Below are 15,665 nucleotides of genomic sequence, written 5' to 3' on the forward strand. Positions count from 1 at the left end.
TTTTTAAATGATGTTTATGTGATCTGGTACAACAAGTGACTGTTTTCAATGATAAGGTTCAGTACTGCAGTGACATTAAATATAATATTCTCATTCATACTTTGTATAATCTTCACACTTTTTGGTTGGATCTTCATTTGGAATCAGAACGTACTCACACTTCTTGTCATCAAACACAAATTTACATTTCTCCTTGTCATATTCTCCTGGTGTGAGATAACTATAAGACAAAGGGGATTTAGAAACACATTATGTAGTGATTAATAAGAACACAGCTTAATTCATAATAACAGTAGTGTAATTATGTACTGTGTAGGCTGTGGAAAGTAGTTGAAGAGTAAAGAAACCAGGCAACATAACAGAATGATGTCTCCATATAGCTCAACTGTCACCTCTATGGAGGCCACAAATGAGCCCCCCTCGGGTAAGGCACAGAAAGTAGTTGAACAGTAAAGAAACGAGGCAATTCTTTTTAAAAATTGAGTATATTTGATGGTGGACTTGGTGTATGCCATCAAATATACTCAATTTAAAAAAAAAATATTGCCTCATTTCTATGGAGACATCATCTCACACCAGTATATGGTGCTCTGCATAAAACTGAAATATCACTGTGTTTTATATGCACAGGGTAATGAACATTAAAGGATCTTAAATTTAAACATAGAGAGAATGATATCTCCATATACCTGAACTGTCATCTCTATGGAGGCTACAAACAGTAAATAGCCATTGGGGGAGATGTATCTTTTCTCTTTCTAGTTCTTTAGTTGTCTAGTTCTTTTTTGTCTAGTTTCTAAGGCCTCTTTCACACTTGCGTTGCAGATCACGTCAGAGTCTGCTCAGGGTGCGATCAGGCTTTGGTCAGTGAAAAACTGACATTTTTCATCAGAGTTTGTTTTGTGTCTCAGTTTTTCACACACTTTTTTTTATGTTTTCAATGCATTTTCAGGTACTCAGGACTGAGGTCTATCTTTTCTATATTGATCAGTGAAAAATGCATTGCACTTGCATGTGTCTCAGAGTGCATTGCATTTATGATGCATCTCCATAGACTTGTGTGGTGCGTTTTTCATACGCGTGACTTGCAAAAGTAGAGAATGCTGAGATTGTGTGTGTGTGAATGAAAAAAAATAGATTACAAAGGGTCAGAGTGCAATGCAAGTTCTGCACATGAAAAGCACACGCAGAACACAAGTGCGAAAAGGGCCTTAGTCTATTTTGTCTTAAGTGGATTCTCCTTCTGTTAATGTTTTTTCCCATGAAACAAGTTAGGCCCTATCTACAGGATAGGCCTAACTTGCTGAAAGGTGGGGGTCTCAGTTATTAGTCCGATGGAGGTACCTGGGATCCTATCGGACCCCTCGTTATTTTGATCTGTGGGGTCTCATCACTGAGACCCCCACCGATCAGCAAGTTAGGCCTATCCTGTGGATATTGCTCCCTGGTATGGAGGATGTAATTTTTTTAAAAACAAAGTTGTAAATTGTGGCACTAAAAAAGTCTTACAGTCAGCTGCCCTGCTTCTTCAAGCTACATTTGCCTCCTTTGACCTGGTGAGCTTTTGAGTACTTTTTTGTGACTCTTTAAAAGTCACAGATGGTCAATACAGCTAAATTTGTTAGATAAATAGAGTGGATCCATTGAAAAACAGTGCACCACGAATTGTGGGCAAAAAGTGTGCAAAAAGTCTCTATGCAAAAATGTATGAGACTTCGGCGGTAGTTTGCGCAGTCACACTGCGAGTCGGCTTATACTTGCCTGCATAATTATGCTAATGCACAAGCGCGGATTGGCCTGTGTAATGGCCGGTTTAAGTGCTTAAACCAAAAGATGTTCCTATATGTTGGTCAGAATGTCCATTTCCAAATGGTAGGTTTCCTTTAAGATGCTAAATGAAAGTGTAGCTAAACACTGTACTCTGATCATCTAAGCACATTGTCAGCAAACAGCAACTCATAGCACAGAGGAATCATGAAGAGTCTACATAGAAAGTCCCCACCCACACTCTGGAATGTTACACTGAGCTAAAACAGCAATAGGACTGAGCAAAATTGTAAATAAAGGGGGTTAAAACTTATCTTTATCACTAGGGGATTACAATTTAAGAATTTTTTCCATGGACAAACCCCTTTTAGTATAATAGCACATAGCACTGAATGAGGGTTTAAGAAGGGCTGGTCTTACGCTAGGCAGCATTCATAGTTTCCATTGCTAAAACAGGTACAGTCAGTACAGTTCTTTCTCCATTTACTATTGAGTGGATACATTGTGTCCTTGTAAAAACAACCTAGAAATAAAAATAAAGAAACCTAAGAAACAATTCTGAAAATCCAGACACATAATGCTACATTATCTTAGAAAAGATGTGAATACAGAGCAGAAGACAGAGCTCTTCTTCAAAAAGCTTTTCCAAACTCAGTGAAAAAACGCATTTGCTCTGTTTTCTTGTGGGCTTGGATTTTTATCACTGTGCGTCCCAAATGACAGGTCTACTTCATTCTTTGGGTCAGCGCGATCACGGGAATAACAAATTTGTATAGGTTTTATAATATTTTCATATATTTACACAAATTAAAATCTCCTGTACAAAAAAAATTCTTCATTTTCCATCTTCTGGCACTGTTTTTCATCAACTGTTTCATACTTCGGTGTACGGAGCTGGGTTTTGTGTCATTTTTTGCAATTTTTGATGACATTTTTAATGCTACCCTTTTTAGGACTGTACAGCCTAGTTATCACTTTTTAGTGAATTTTAAACATTTTTCAAAATGGCAAAAAAGTGGTATTTTCAACTATTTTCCATTATGGCGGGATATACCTAACATTCCTATGTATATGACTTTAAGTGAATTTTTTTTACTGTTTTTCAGACCCCCTAGGATTTTCTAATTGATCCTGCAGTATATGGGGATTTTCCTCCTAATTTATTACAATGTGCGATTTGGTTAAATACAGACATCCTCAGCTCTTCAGGAGACCCGAGGCTGTCATAGCAATCAAAAACACAGGTGCACCATATACCTACAGGCTTTTTATTAGATCCAAATAACACCTCACCTTTATTCATTGGGTCAGTACAATCACAGTGATACCAAATTTATATAGGTTTTATTATGCTTTAATACTAAAAAAAAATTAAAATCTATGATGTATGGGGCTGTGTAGGGTGTCATTTTATGTGGAACAAGCTGATGTTTTCATTGATTTTGGGGACTGTAAGGCCTGTTGATCACTTTTTATCTACATTTTTATGTGTTACAAAATGGCAAAATGGTTCACCGTCAGGAATAATTATTTTATATGATAAAAGATTGGACATTTTGGGATACGGCGATACTAGACATGTTTATGATGTATTTATGATTTATTTATTTTTCTATGTGTTCTATGGAAAGGGGGGATGATTAGATTTTTTTTATGTTATCTTAAACTATTTTTATTATTATTCAGACCGCCCAGGATAATTTAACCCTAGAGTGTCTGATCACTCATACAGTATTCTGCAATACAATTGTATTCCAGTATACTGTGAATACACTACTTCTGTTTTCGAGTCTATCTCTGACAGACTGTTATACAGGTTGATGAATCACAACTATGGGGACGTTAAGCAGGCTTACATCTATCTTGGAAACCAATTGGCGTGCTCTGATGATGTCACAAAGGGTGACGAATGGCAATCCAAGATGGAGGCTCCCATCGAAAGCACTGTTAGGTGCCGCTGTTGGCTTTGACCACTGCACCTAACAGGTTAAATGCCGCGATTGGTGCTAGCACCGACTGCAGCAGTTAGCTGTGTAACTGTGTAATACAGCTGACACTTGTCTCGTATGGAGAGGGCTCATCTGTAAGCCCTCTCCATACTCCCCTTATTGCTGTATGACATATGTAGTCATACAGCAGTGTAGAAGTGGTCTGAAGATACTTACCTTACAAATCACTTCTTCTACCTTATAAAGAAGAATAAAACCTTTTATATTACGTTCTATGTATGGCCCCATGTGGAGGCATAATGCACATAATCATTTTAACCGGTTCGCGACCGCCCGCCGTGTATTCACGGCGGCGGTCGCGTCGCGCTGCATGGAGAGGGCTCACGCGCTGAGCCCTCTCCATAGCCGGTAAGTCTTTGCTGCATATTGCTAGTGCTAGCACCGATCGCGGGTGTTTTTACAGCGTGGGCTGCCGGCAAAGCTGCCGGCAGCCTCAAATAGATAGCGGCGCATGGGCGCCGCCATCTTACCTGGGATCGCCGCTCCCCGTGACGTCATCGGGGGGCGGCGATCCGTCTCCATGGTAGCCTCGGGTCTTCCGAAGACCCGAGGCTATTTCGTTTTAACCCCTTCATTACAATGTGCTGATAGCACATTGTAATGAATGAGGAAGAAAATCCCCATATACTGCCATACTGTAGTATGGCATTATATGATAGGATCGATCAGACAACCTAGGGTTAAAGTACCCTAGGGAGTCTGAAAAATAGTATAAATAAAAATAAAAAAAAGTTTAAAAAAAAAAAAATTATAATAAAAAAACCTAAAATTTCAAATCACCCCCCTTTCCCTAGAACTGACATAAATATAAATAAACAGTAAAAATCATAAACACATCAGGTATCGACGCGTCCGAAAATGCCCGATCTATCAAAATATGATAACGGTTTTTCAATGCGTTTAACCTCGTAACGGAAAATAGCGCCAAAAGTCAAAAATGGCACTTTTTTGCCATTTTGAAAAATCTAAAAAAATCTATAAAAAGTGATCAAAAGGTCATACAGTCCTAAAAATGATATCATTGAAAATATTATCAAATTTCGCAAAAAATGACACCACGCACAGCTCCGTACACTAAGGTATGAAAAAGTTATTAGCGCCAGAAGTTGGCAAAATCAAAAAAATTATTTTTGTACAGGAGGTTTTAATTTTTGTAAATGTATGAAAACATTATAAAACCTATACAAATTTGGTATCCCCTTAATCGTACCGACCCAAAGAATAAAGTAGACATGTCATTTGGGGCGCTCAGTGAAAGACGTAATATCCAAGCCCACAAATGCGTTTTTTCACCATTTTCATTGCATTTGGAATTTTTTTCCCGCTTCCGAGTACATGGCATGGAATATTTGATACCATCATTATGAAGTTCAATTTGTTACGCAGAAAACAAGCCGTCACACAGCTCTTTACGTGTAAAAATAAAAAAGTTATAGGTGGGGAGTGAAAAATGGACATGAAAAAACAGGAAAGGGCTCGGTCCTTAACCGGTTAATTTATATAAGGCTGCATACACACGAACGTTTGTAGCCCATGTATACATGTCATATGGTGGCACAATCCATGGCTGCACACAGTGCGGTGGACAGTAGTCCGTCCATTATATAGAAATATAATGCAGGGATGTTCTCTCTGCCAGCTAAATAGCCGTGCCGGAACTGTAATAGTAGTGCAGTTCCGGTGCGGCTGTTCTGCCGGCAGAGGGATCATCCCTGCATTACAGGCGGTCCCCTACTTAAGGACACCCGACTTACAAACAACCCATAGTTACAGACAGACCCCTCGGACCTCTGGTGAAGCTCTTTGAATGCTATACTATAGTCCCAGGTTGCAATGATCAGCTGTAAGGTGTCTGTAATGAAGCTTTATTGATAATCCTTGGTCCCATTACAGCAAAAAATGTTTAAACTCCAATTGTCACTGGGGCCAAACATTTTTTTTGTCTGGATCTACAATTATGAAATATACAGTTTCGACTTACATACAAATTCAACTTAAGAACAAACCTCCGGACCCTATCTTGTACGTAACCCGGGGACTGCCTGTATATAGAAATAATGTCCACTGCACTTGTCCATGTGCAGCCCATGGGATTGTGCCCATATGGCATGTATACACGGGCTGCAACTTTCAGCTGTATCAGATTGTAGAGGTACTGCATACTTTGTCTCCACGACTCAACAGAGTATATTTGCAAACAATTATACAAATAAATGAATAAAAATGTAAACTTTATTAAATTATTTTTAAAAATTACATAAATAGAATTTTCCCCTTATTTGATTTATTTCACAACAATCAAGGTTAAATTAATTAATTCATTATTTTGCCTGTATAGTGAATACTGAAAAAACTCTAAATAAAAAAGGACAAAACAGACATTTTTCTGCTTTCTGCCTCCACAAACATTAAAGTTTAACTTTTGGTATGTAAAACAACTTTTCCTATTATTGTGATTGTCCTCTACAGCCCGCCCCCCATACCTTCTGTTCTCCAGAACCCTTCTGCACAAGTTATCAACCCTGAGTGCTCACACAGCACAAACTATATACTTCATATAACTGTTGGTTTCTACTATTTATTAAACACAGTCTTTTATTTATTGTGAAAACTAAATAACATGGAGACTTTTTTTATTAGTCAATGCATGTAATGATACTAAATAGATAGAGTTTAAAAAAACACCATTTGAATTAAAGGGAACCTGTCACCAAAAGACCCATTTTTAGCACTCCCCCAGTCCCCACAGAGCATAGTACATACACTGCCAAAGTGTTTTTGTATTAAAAATTGGTTTTACAGAAAAAAAGATATATTATATTGTACCTTTCATTAGCATCTGCTGTGTGACTAGGCAGTTGCCAATTGGGAAGGGCTGGAAAGGAGCAGTCCCCCCCCCACCCTTGGGAAACATGTGACCTTTTCAAATATATGAAAACACCCATCACTGGGCTTAGCGACGCCCCCTGCTCCTCTACAGCCAATCCCGAGTGAGGGGAGTTATTCATATATTTGAAAAGGTCACATGTTTCCCAAGGGTGGGGGGGAACTGCTCTTTTCCAGCCCCTCCCATTTGGCAACTGCCTAGTCAGACAGCAGATGCTAATGAAAGGTACAATATAGCATATCTTTTTTTCTGTAAAACCTATTTTTTATACAAAAACACTTTGGCAGTGTATGTACTATGCTCTGTGGGGACTGGGGGAGTGCTAAAAATGGTTCTCCTGGTGACAGGTTCCCTTTAAATCTCTTTGGAAGACAGAAAATCATTGCATCAATGCCTTTCAAGTGCCATAATTTGAAATGTTGTTATTGTGTGGCAGTTTTACACAATTGGGGTTCATGAAGACTTTTATATCTCATCAAGTATGAAAAGTTATTGGCCTCAGAATTTTTTTGTACATAAAATTTAACATTTTTCAAATCTACTAAAACATAATAAAACCGACATAAATTTGGTATTATAGCAACCAAAAGAATGAAGGGGTTGTGTCATTGTGCAGATGCATTTTTGTCAATTCCCTCACACTTGGAATTCTTTCCAGCTTTCCAATAAATTGTATGCAATATTAAATGGCACCCAAAAAGTACAATTTGTCCTACAGATAACTACTTATCTCTTTTAACTGAAAAATTTAAATGCATTCCTTTTGGAATGAAAGGAGTAAAAAACAGAAATGTGAAAATGAAAAAGAGTTGAGTCCTAAAGGGTAAGGGCAAGGATGTAATCATTATTAAAATTCCCTTATACTACTCAGGATTGTAAGATAAGAACAAAAATCGTCAGTGGAGATGTCAACTTTTGCAATAAAATATGTAATGCAGGTTTTAAATCCAAATAACAGCTCAAGGCAGGACAAATCAGGTGCAGATACTAGTCCACAAACCCTCAGTACTAACCTGTAGGGGTTTCACCCTTTTTCAGTTTTACATTACTACGGTAACAATCTGCATCGCAAAAAAACACAAAGATTCCAGCACCATATGCAACTGCCACAAGAAATCTCTGAAATACACAATAAAAAAAGAAAATATAACCAACATTTCAGCATTTAAAACATACAATCTTTATATCCTGTACAGAAATCTTTGGGGAAACCTCCTGATAAAATAGATAAAGTTCTTGGGGTCCATCTACACATCCTGAAGTCAAACAATGTGGAAAATATTCTAAATAGCATTATTTTTGAATTTCCTGAGTAATATATTTGTATGGGTGTGAGAGATATCAGTAGCGAGAAACTGCAACATAAAATGACATGCTGTGCCTGAGCAACTGCCCCATGCAGGTCAATGGGCGAGATTGATCATGGATGTCCATAAGCATGAATAAAATAGTTGAAGTCAAAAAATTTGACAAACCAGAGGAGCTTTTAGCAACTCATTTCCTTTTGTAATTCATTTTTTTTACATACATTCTTATTGGGTTTTTTAACACAATTATATAGTACATGGTGTATACAATTTCGGTGAGCTCCCTGGGTAACTGGAGTTCACCGATTTAATTAAAAATGCAGCAATACAAATCTCAAGTGGAGGGGGGGGGGGTAGGGGAAGGAGGAAAGTGGAAAGGGGAAGAGCAGCAGTACATATATATGAACATATTCCCTTTGTGCTTCCACCTTCTAGCCTTACCGCTAGTTGGGCTAGTTGATACATTTTTCCTGGGGTGTGATTCAAAAGAAAGTTTGTGAAGCACCAAATCTCAAGAAATGACGTGAGATGGTAAGTAAAGTTTAAGGTCTGATCGACCTAGGTGGGTGTGAGGCGTAGTATGTATGCCATATGGCCGATATATATTTATATGTGGGTAATGAGCCCATTCCCATTGCAATGAGTCTTTCCATAGTTGCGTTGAACTGTATCCCCTGCACAATGACGGGGGGAGCTAGATTGACATTTTTTAGCTACATGTTCTCTGGCGACTTTCAAGATTGGGAATTCAGCAATTTGACAGTGGTCTGACTTGGTCAGTTATTGCCGATCTGTAGTACCACTTAAGGCATAGGCACCCCAAACCCCTGTCCTCTACTGGTTGAGTTAAAGGGGTATTCTCGTCTAGGCATTCACATTCAGTTTGATAAATCTGCCATATATAAACATTTCTTCAATTGGATGTTATTAAAAAAAATGTTCCTGTGTGAAGATAATTTCTCATAAATGTAGTCATTTTGTCCCTTAGAAACGAGATGGCTTCCGCGGATATGGCCACCTCTGCTGGATGGATTGCACCAATAAACAAAAAGTTTTTGTATTTGAAATGTCTGGGAGTTACTGCATATAGTACAGCCGTCCTTTGGTAATGGATACTGAATCCATGTGGTCAGGCAGGACTCAATAGCGCATGTCCGGCCACTGCTGCCAAAATGTGACGTGGTCGTAACCGAGGGAGCCATCTGGTTTCTAAGGGACAAAATGACTACATTGATGAGAAATTTTCTTCACACAGGAACATTTTTTTTAATAACATCCAATTGAAGAAATGTTTATATATGGCAGATTTATCAAACTGAATGTGAATGCCCAGACGAGAATACCCCTTTAAGGTAGCTAAGGAAACCCTCACTTTCTGACCCTTCCAAATAAAGGAAGTTGAAATTGGTGGGGTGACAATTAGGGACAAGGAGCATCACATAGGCCTATTTGCAGATGACGTGGTGTTATGCCTGACCCAGAGAGGTCTTTGGACAGGGTGTTTGCACTCCTATTGCACCTAAGCACCTTAAGCTTCTATAAACTCAATGCATCCAAATCACTGATTCTGAATACGGGAATTCCCCTCAGATTTGCCTCCAGGATTCTTACCCTTTCTAGTGGTTGCAGGATGCCATGCCATATCTGGGAATTACCCTGACTTATCCTATCAATAAATTGGTTACAGCAAATTTCCACTCCCTCTTTGATTTGCTATCAAAGGAACTGAAAGGGTACTGTAATCCGCCTACTTCTTGGATTGGCTGCATTTCTACTATCAAAATGATGATTCTCCCAAAAATGTTATATTATTTTAGAAACTAAGGGCATTTGTGGACATTTTAATATTTACTCAGCACGTTTTACTTTATTTTACATTAAGGTTTAACTTGCATTAAGAGTTATGTTGTATACATTCTGTTTGTTACTACTATATTTGTATAGACAAGTAGAAAAGGTTATTGAAAACTGAGAAACATTTCTGACTGTGTATCTTTATCTTGAGCTGACAAGCAGAAAGTTTGACCTTTAAAATGACAGGTGGTGTCTGGCAAATTGTTTACACTTTAGAACCATAGGATATTACGGGGGACTCAATGTAAGTCTATAGGAAAATGCTTTGTCCTTGTGCTTGTGCAAAATGTAACCACTTCTCCCCTGGAAGAAAGTATATAAAGAGAATAGTCCCAGTTCTTAGTCTTGCATTTAGAGAACAGAACTTGGAGAAGACGACTGCCAGTCTACCTGGGCAACCAGAAGATGAAGCTGAAACGGCGATACACTGCCATAAACCCAGGGATCCTAACCTTTGACCAGGGTTCCAGCATTCTGAGAAAGAGAGGGAACAGCTATCCCAGGCCTTACCTCTACCAGAGAGGAAATTTGAGAAGTCAGCCTTTTAATTTGCTTGTAATGTTTTGCGCCTCAAAATATTCAGTAAAGAAGGAAACTGTTCACTGCAGAACGAGTAGAGTGCACCATGCCATAACATCCCTTCTGAAGAGCAGCAACATGTGGTGACACCTCGATAGTGCCTGGTGGACCCAGGCACTGCAGTAATACAAGAATGAAGAAAAATTATATACGACTAGTAGGGCTGTAAAATTAACTTAAACTGTTTATATTCAATGTTCCCATTGAGTGGTGGGGCCACCTATTCCAGCTAGTGGTGATGTTGGGGACCCTTCTCCTTAACGCAAAAGCAAAAAGCACTGGAAACTCTAATATTAGTTGTACTAATGTAAATGGTGGGAGGTATCGTCATAAATATTGCTCCAGGGCCCAGGTGAGTACAATAGATGATTTACAGTTTGTTAATAATAAATACATCACAACTTACAAAATTTGTTCCCATTGAGTTTTCATTAGAATTGAAGTGTATCTCTATGTAGGGATAGCCCACAGATGACATAAATACATTTTAGTATTGTTATGTGTCCACAATCACAGCTACTAACATTTACAGTAGCTACAGAAACACACTATGTTTGCAATCTATACTTTACTTGAACTGATGCATAAATCCCCTCCAAGTTCTCATTTAGACCAATGGGAATTACAGTTTGCAAAGGTATTGTTATGTTTAGTTAATATATTTCTAGAATTTTAAAAAAATTTACATAAAATATTTATGTATTTCCTAAGCTAATATATGAAGCGCGTATGTGTCTGTGTGTATGTATGTCCATTAAAGGAAACTGCACGTGTCACAAAATTTTGCACAGCCACTCTCTCTGACAGCACTGACTACATGTGGCCGCATCAGAGACAGTCGGCAGTGACAGGGACGTAGAGAGGGAGTGTCGGCCGGCCCCCTCATGAATAAGGTCGACTGCAGCACACAGGATACGAGGATCCGACCTCTTATTTGGTAAGATCTATTATAACTAATAAACAGAAAGAGGCTGGGGAGAGGAATATGGGGGCATATTTGGTGGGGGTCTTTTTGGGGGGTGACAGGTCCTCTTTAAGTACCTTCCCGACATCTAAGATACATGTATGTTATAATGTTGCTTTAAAATGTGACAGCGTCACCTCCAAATTTTAACCACTTAGATGCCATGGTACCTAAGCCATTGTGCCACCATATTGGAACAGAATGGATCCTCTGTACATTATATCTAAAAATCATAATATAAATAACTGAAAATGAACATATAAGGTATACCTGCTTACAAACATGAGTTCATAAAAGAAGTAAAATAAGTATTCTTTGTATAGTGGTAGGTAGATTACTAGTTTTATAATTACAATGTAATGTGTGTGGTAAAGAGAAGACACTCACCATCCTGGAAAGCTTTTGCTGGTTCTGAGGGTTTTCTGGCTTTGAGCCTCAGTTTTATACTTTTTTGGAAGCTTTGTGACTATAATGAACAATAGATGTTCTAAGGAAACTGACTCTTTTCTGCCTTGTGATCTGCCACATTGGGACAGATTTATCAAGCAGTCTGAAAGTCAGAACATTTCTAGTTGCCCATGGCAACCAATCACAGCTCAGCTTTCATTTTAACAGTGAATATTATATAGGGGAGCTGTGATTGGTTGCCATGGGCAACTTGAAATATTCTGACTTTCAAAGTCTGACAAAGCCCAGTGGGTTAGAGTGCAATGCGAGTTCTGCATGTCAGAAACACGTGGTGGGTTTGGATTTATCACCTTGCATGTACACGTATAAGTAACATGCTGCACATTTTAATCCCGCAGTGGTAATTAGGATTCTCTTTTGAAAAGTCAACAGCTAGTAATCCTCTTTACGGTATTGTCTCTATGTATCTGTCCAACACTTTATTTCCATCACCTGGTTTTTTTTAAAACAGCTGTTCAATCTACAGAAATTTACTGAAAGACTCCTAAAAAAATCTTGAAATCTTGTCCTTGGTATTTATTTTATATCCACTAGATATGTTGTAAATTCCTATTTGGTATTGGTACCAACTCTATAATGAAAATTGAAAAAAATCAAAATGTAAGATCAATTTCACAGGTCTGTGGGCACTTTAGGAAAGACTTGATTGTAATCTACCATATATGCCGGCGTATAAGACGACTGGTCGTATAAGACGACCCCCAACTTCTGCCCTAAAAATATAGAATTTGGTATATACTCACTGTATAAGACTACCCCTCTCCCAAATGAAAAAAAGTCTGCTTAAAACTTTGCAAAACAAACAAGAGAGCAAGTGCCTGGTGATCATAACTGTAAGCTGCGATATTAATGAAGATCCGACATGCTTCTGTAAGTGCCGAATGTGACCCCCAGCTCTGTGACGCCGACCGCTGTGACAGGGCGGCTGCATTAGCATACAGCGCGCCTCCCCGTCAGCGTGTACTAAGCCTCTTCTAATAACTGTGAGAGGCGGACTGCCGTGCATGCGCGGCGGTCCCAGGAAGCGGCTCTCTGCGCGCTGACGGGGGAAAAAAACACCTCACACAGTGCTGCCCCCGTATATCCGGCGTATAAGACGACCCCCCACTGTAGCCATTATTTTAAGGGGTTAAAAAGTAGTCTTATACGCCAGTATATACAGTAAATTTTTTTAAGACCCTTGACTGAACCTATGAATGTATCATGTGAGCAGCTAAAATGTGCTGATTGACATAGGTTACAGTCATGTGGGTATCCCTAGCTAAAATTTTGCCCTGGGAACCATAAGTCCTTAGTTACTTCCTGTCTATTGACCTCTTAAAGCAAGTAAGCAGCATCAGTTTCTGTGTTCTCATTGACTTGAAAAGACTTCACAGTACCAGCAAAAATGCTTTTTATTGAAAAGTAGTGCTTACGATTGTTTAAGCTTCTTTGAGACAAATCTTTGTAATTGTTTGGATTTTTACACCATCCCGGTACTTTTAAAAGGTTGGTGGGAAAGTTGTTGTGGTTAGTCAGTTTACCTTTATATAAGATTTCAAACTTACTTAACTTACAACTTAAAACTTACTTAACTGAGCGGGTTAATTAAAAAGTCTAAACAGTGGCATAACTATAGTCATCTGGCCTACCAGGGTAATTCTCTCCCTAACCATGAACTACATTACTTAAACAAAATGGCTGTGTTCCAACCATGATCACATGCTGATCTTACATTACCTTTCCATTGTATTTGGTAAACAGCATGGACAAGCAATATTACCTCAATATGAGATCAAGGGGGGAAGCCTTTGGATTGCGTCTCAAAATGCAATCAAAACATTCAGTGTAAACGTGGTCGAAGTCAAAAATTCATGTGGATGGCCACACGTACAGCTCTGATTGCCAGATCGCATATGTGTTTCCAGTGGAATGCATGGGATTGGTATCCAAACGTGGCACGGGTAACTGCACCCTAAACAATGCAAGACACAGAGTGCTGGTTCCTGATTTCCATGGAGCCCTTGTGCTCTTACACTGCGTTTCTAACTGCAATTCAAGCGCAGCGTGTGACCAGACACTGTAGCTATATTTTGCAAAACACAAAATTTTGGATTATTAAAACAGTATATTCACATACCTACATATACATATCCATGTACATGCAAAGTACAATATAAATTAATATAACCCCATAGTGACCACACATACAGATTATGACAGCTCATAACAGTATGGATCAGAATGAGTTCTGATACGGTTTGTTTAACCCGTTCAATCCCATGGTGAATGCTGTGTTATGGGATCTACATACCTGGTGAGGTAGGAGGCGATCACAGGGTGCCCCCTCCTCTGTTGGACAGCTGGGTATCTAATTAATCTAATAAGGTCCCCGGTTCTGTCAGCAGCATGTGCCTGCTCAATACAGCTTCTGGCTGCACTGAGCAGCTGCCTGTCCGCCTATACAAGTTCATAGGCTGACATTCCTAATGCACTGCAATACATAGTTATTGTGGTGCATTAGTACGAACAAGTGATCAGTTGATCACTTGTTCATGTAGCATTACAGTTAAAATAAAAAAAGCAAAAAAAACGAAAAATTTAATAAATAAATAAAAATGTAAAATAAAATGTTCCAAAAGCCCCAATATAATCTAAAAAAGTGGAAAAAAAAAACACAACATATTAGTTATCACCCAAAATTCACAATCTATAAAATATAAACACAGTTATTCCTGGCGGTGAACCCCGTAACGGAAAAAAATCAGAGTATGGCAAAATGACGTCTAAATATCTTAAGACAGAAGTGTTACACAGACATTGTGTAACATTTCATAAACATGGTGTAAATTATGGTCATGTTGACTCCAGAAAAGATGACTTTGAAGATTCTTATAAGAATAAAGTTGCACTACATCACTGACTTTTATGAGACATCTCAGGAGAAAGATGCAGGAATCACAATAGAGCAGAAAGTCAGGGTGACACAGGCTCTCCTATCAGTGGCAATAACAATGGAGACTAAATTCTGCCACTGAGGTCCCAATGGTTCAGATGTGTTGTTACAATAACAGGATAAGGGATTAAATATATTTTTGCCTAAAATGTTACTATTCGCTTTATTGAAATATCAGTAAAGAAAGGGTAAATGGAAAAAAACTCATGTTAATTTAAAAAAATGAAAAGGAAAAAATAGAAGGGAAGCCTTGTTGGCGTCCACGAATAAAAAGTATTATTAGTAAAATGCCAATAGTCTTGGGTAAATACGACAGCCCCGGTAAACAAAAACTTTGGAATAAAGGGATAATCCAGGAATCCTGTAAAACCACTTAAGTTCCTTGGCAAATGCACCAAAATATAAAAAAATCGCCTACCCAGCTACAGCTCCAAGTTCCATTCTTCTGGCAGTCTCCAGTTCTTTGGCAGTGCCAGAAGTGCCGGAGACCAGGACATCACTTTGAGATTATCCCTTGAATATCATCATGTTTGCGTGGGTTTATTATTATTAAGGTTATTCTTGATATTGCTCCAATCCCAGGGTGTCCATTTTGGGGGATCTGTATACCCCACATAGTAGGGGTTGTTTTGTTGATGAAGTGAATAGGAAGAAATCTGTGTAAAATCCATATAGTTTCTCTAGTGATTTCTGCTCCAATCCCAGGGTATCCGTTTTAGGGGATCTGTATACCCCAAATTGCAGGGGTTTTTTTTGCTGAAGTGAATAGGAAGAAATACGTGTCAAATTCATGTAGTTGCTGGAGTGATTTTTCAGGGTGTCCATTTGGGGTATCTCTATACCGGACATTTGCTTCCAATGCCATCCAATGGCCTGGGAGAAACGTGGATCAGAT

At 38.6% G+C, this 15,665-nt stretch overlaps 1 protein-coding gene across 1 annotated transcript; it reads right to left on the reverse strand.

Annotated features, from left to right (window-relative positions):
• Positions 1-11,897, reverse strand: LOC140106429 (beta-microseminoprotein-like). The gene is made up of 4 exons (XM_072130875.1): positions 11,755-11,897; positions 7,677-7,782; positions 2,188-2,290; positions 1-220 (listed from the first exon to the last, which is right to left on the reverse strand). Exons 1-4 carry the CDS (start codon positions 11,755-11,757, stop codon positions 91-93), a joined length of 342 nt encoding a protein of 113 aa, XP_071986976.1. The 5' UTR covers positions 11,758-11,897; the 3' UTR covers positions 1-90.
• Between the last annotated feature and the right edge of the window lie 3,768 nt (positions 11,898-15,665).

Source organism: Engystomops pustulosus, chromosome 11, assembly GCF_040894005.1.
Source record: "Engystomops pustulosus chromosome 11, aEngPut4.maternal, whole genome shotgun sequence".
NCBI classification, from domain to species: domain Eukaryota; kingdom Metazoa; phylum Chordata; class Amphibia; order Anura; family Leptodactylidae; genus Engystomops; species Engystomops pustulosus.

Bases quoted from the DNA above. Each gene is read 5' to 3' on its own strand.
- LOC140106429 (XM_072130875.1), bottom strand. The intron at 2,291-7,676 runs GTTAGTACTGAG...TTTTATTTCTAG, and splicing joins AAAGGGTGAAACCCCTACAG to GTTGTTTTTACAAGGACACA. The intron at 221-2,187 runs GTAAGACCAGCC...TTTGTCTTATAG, and splicing joins AACTATGAATGCTGCCTAGC to TTATCTCACACCAGGAGAAT.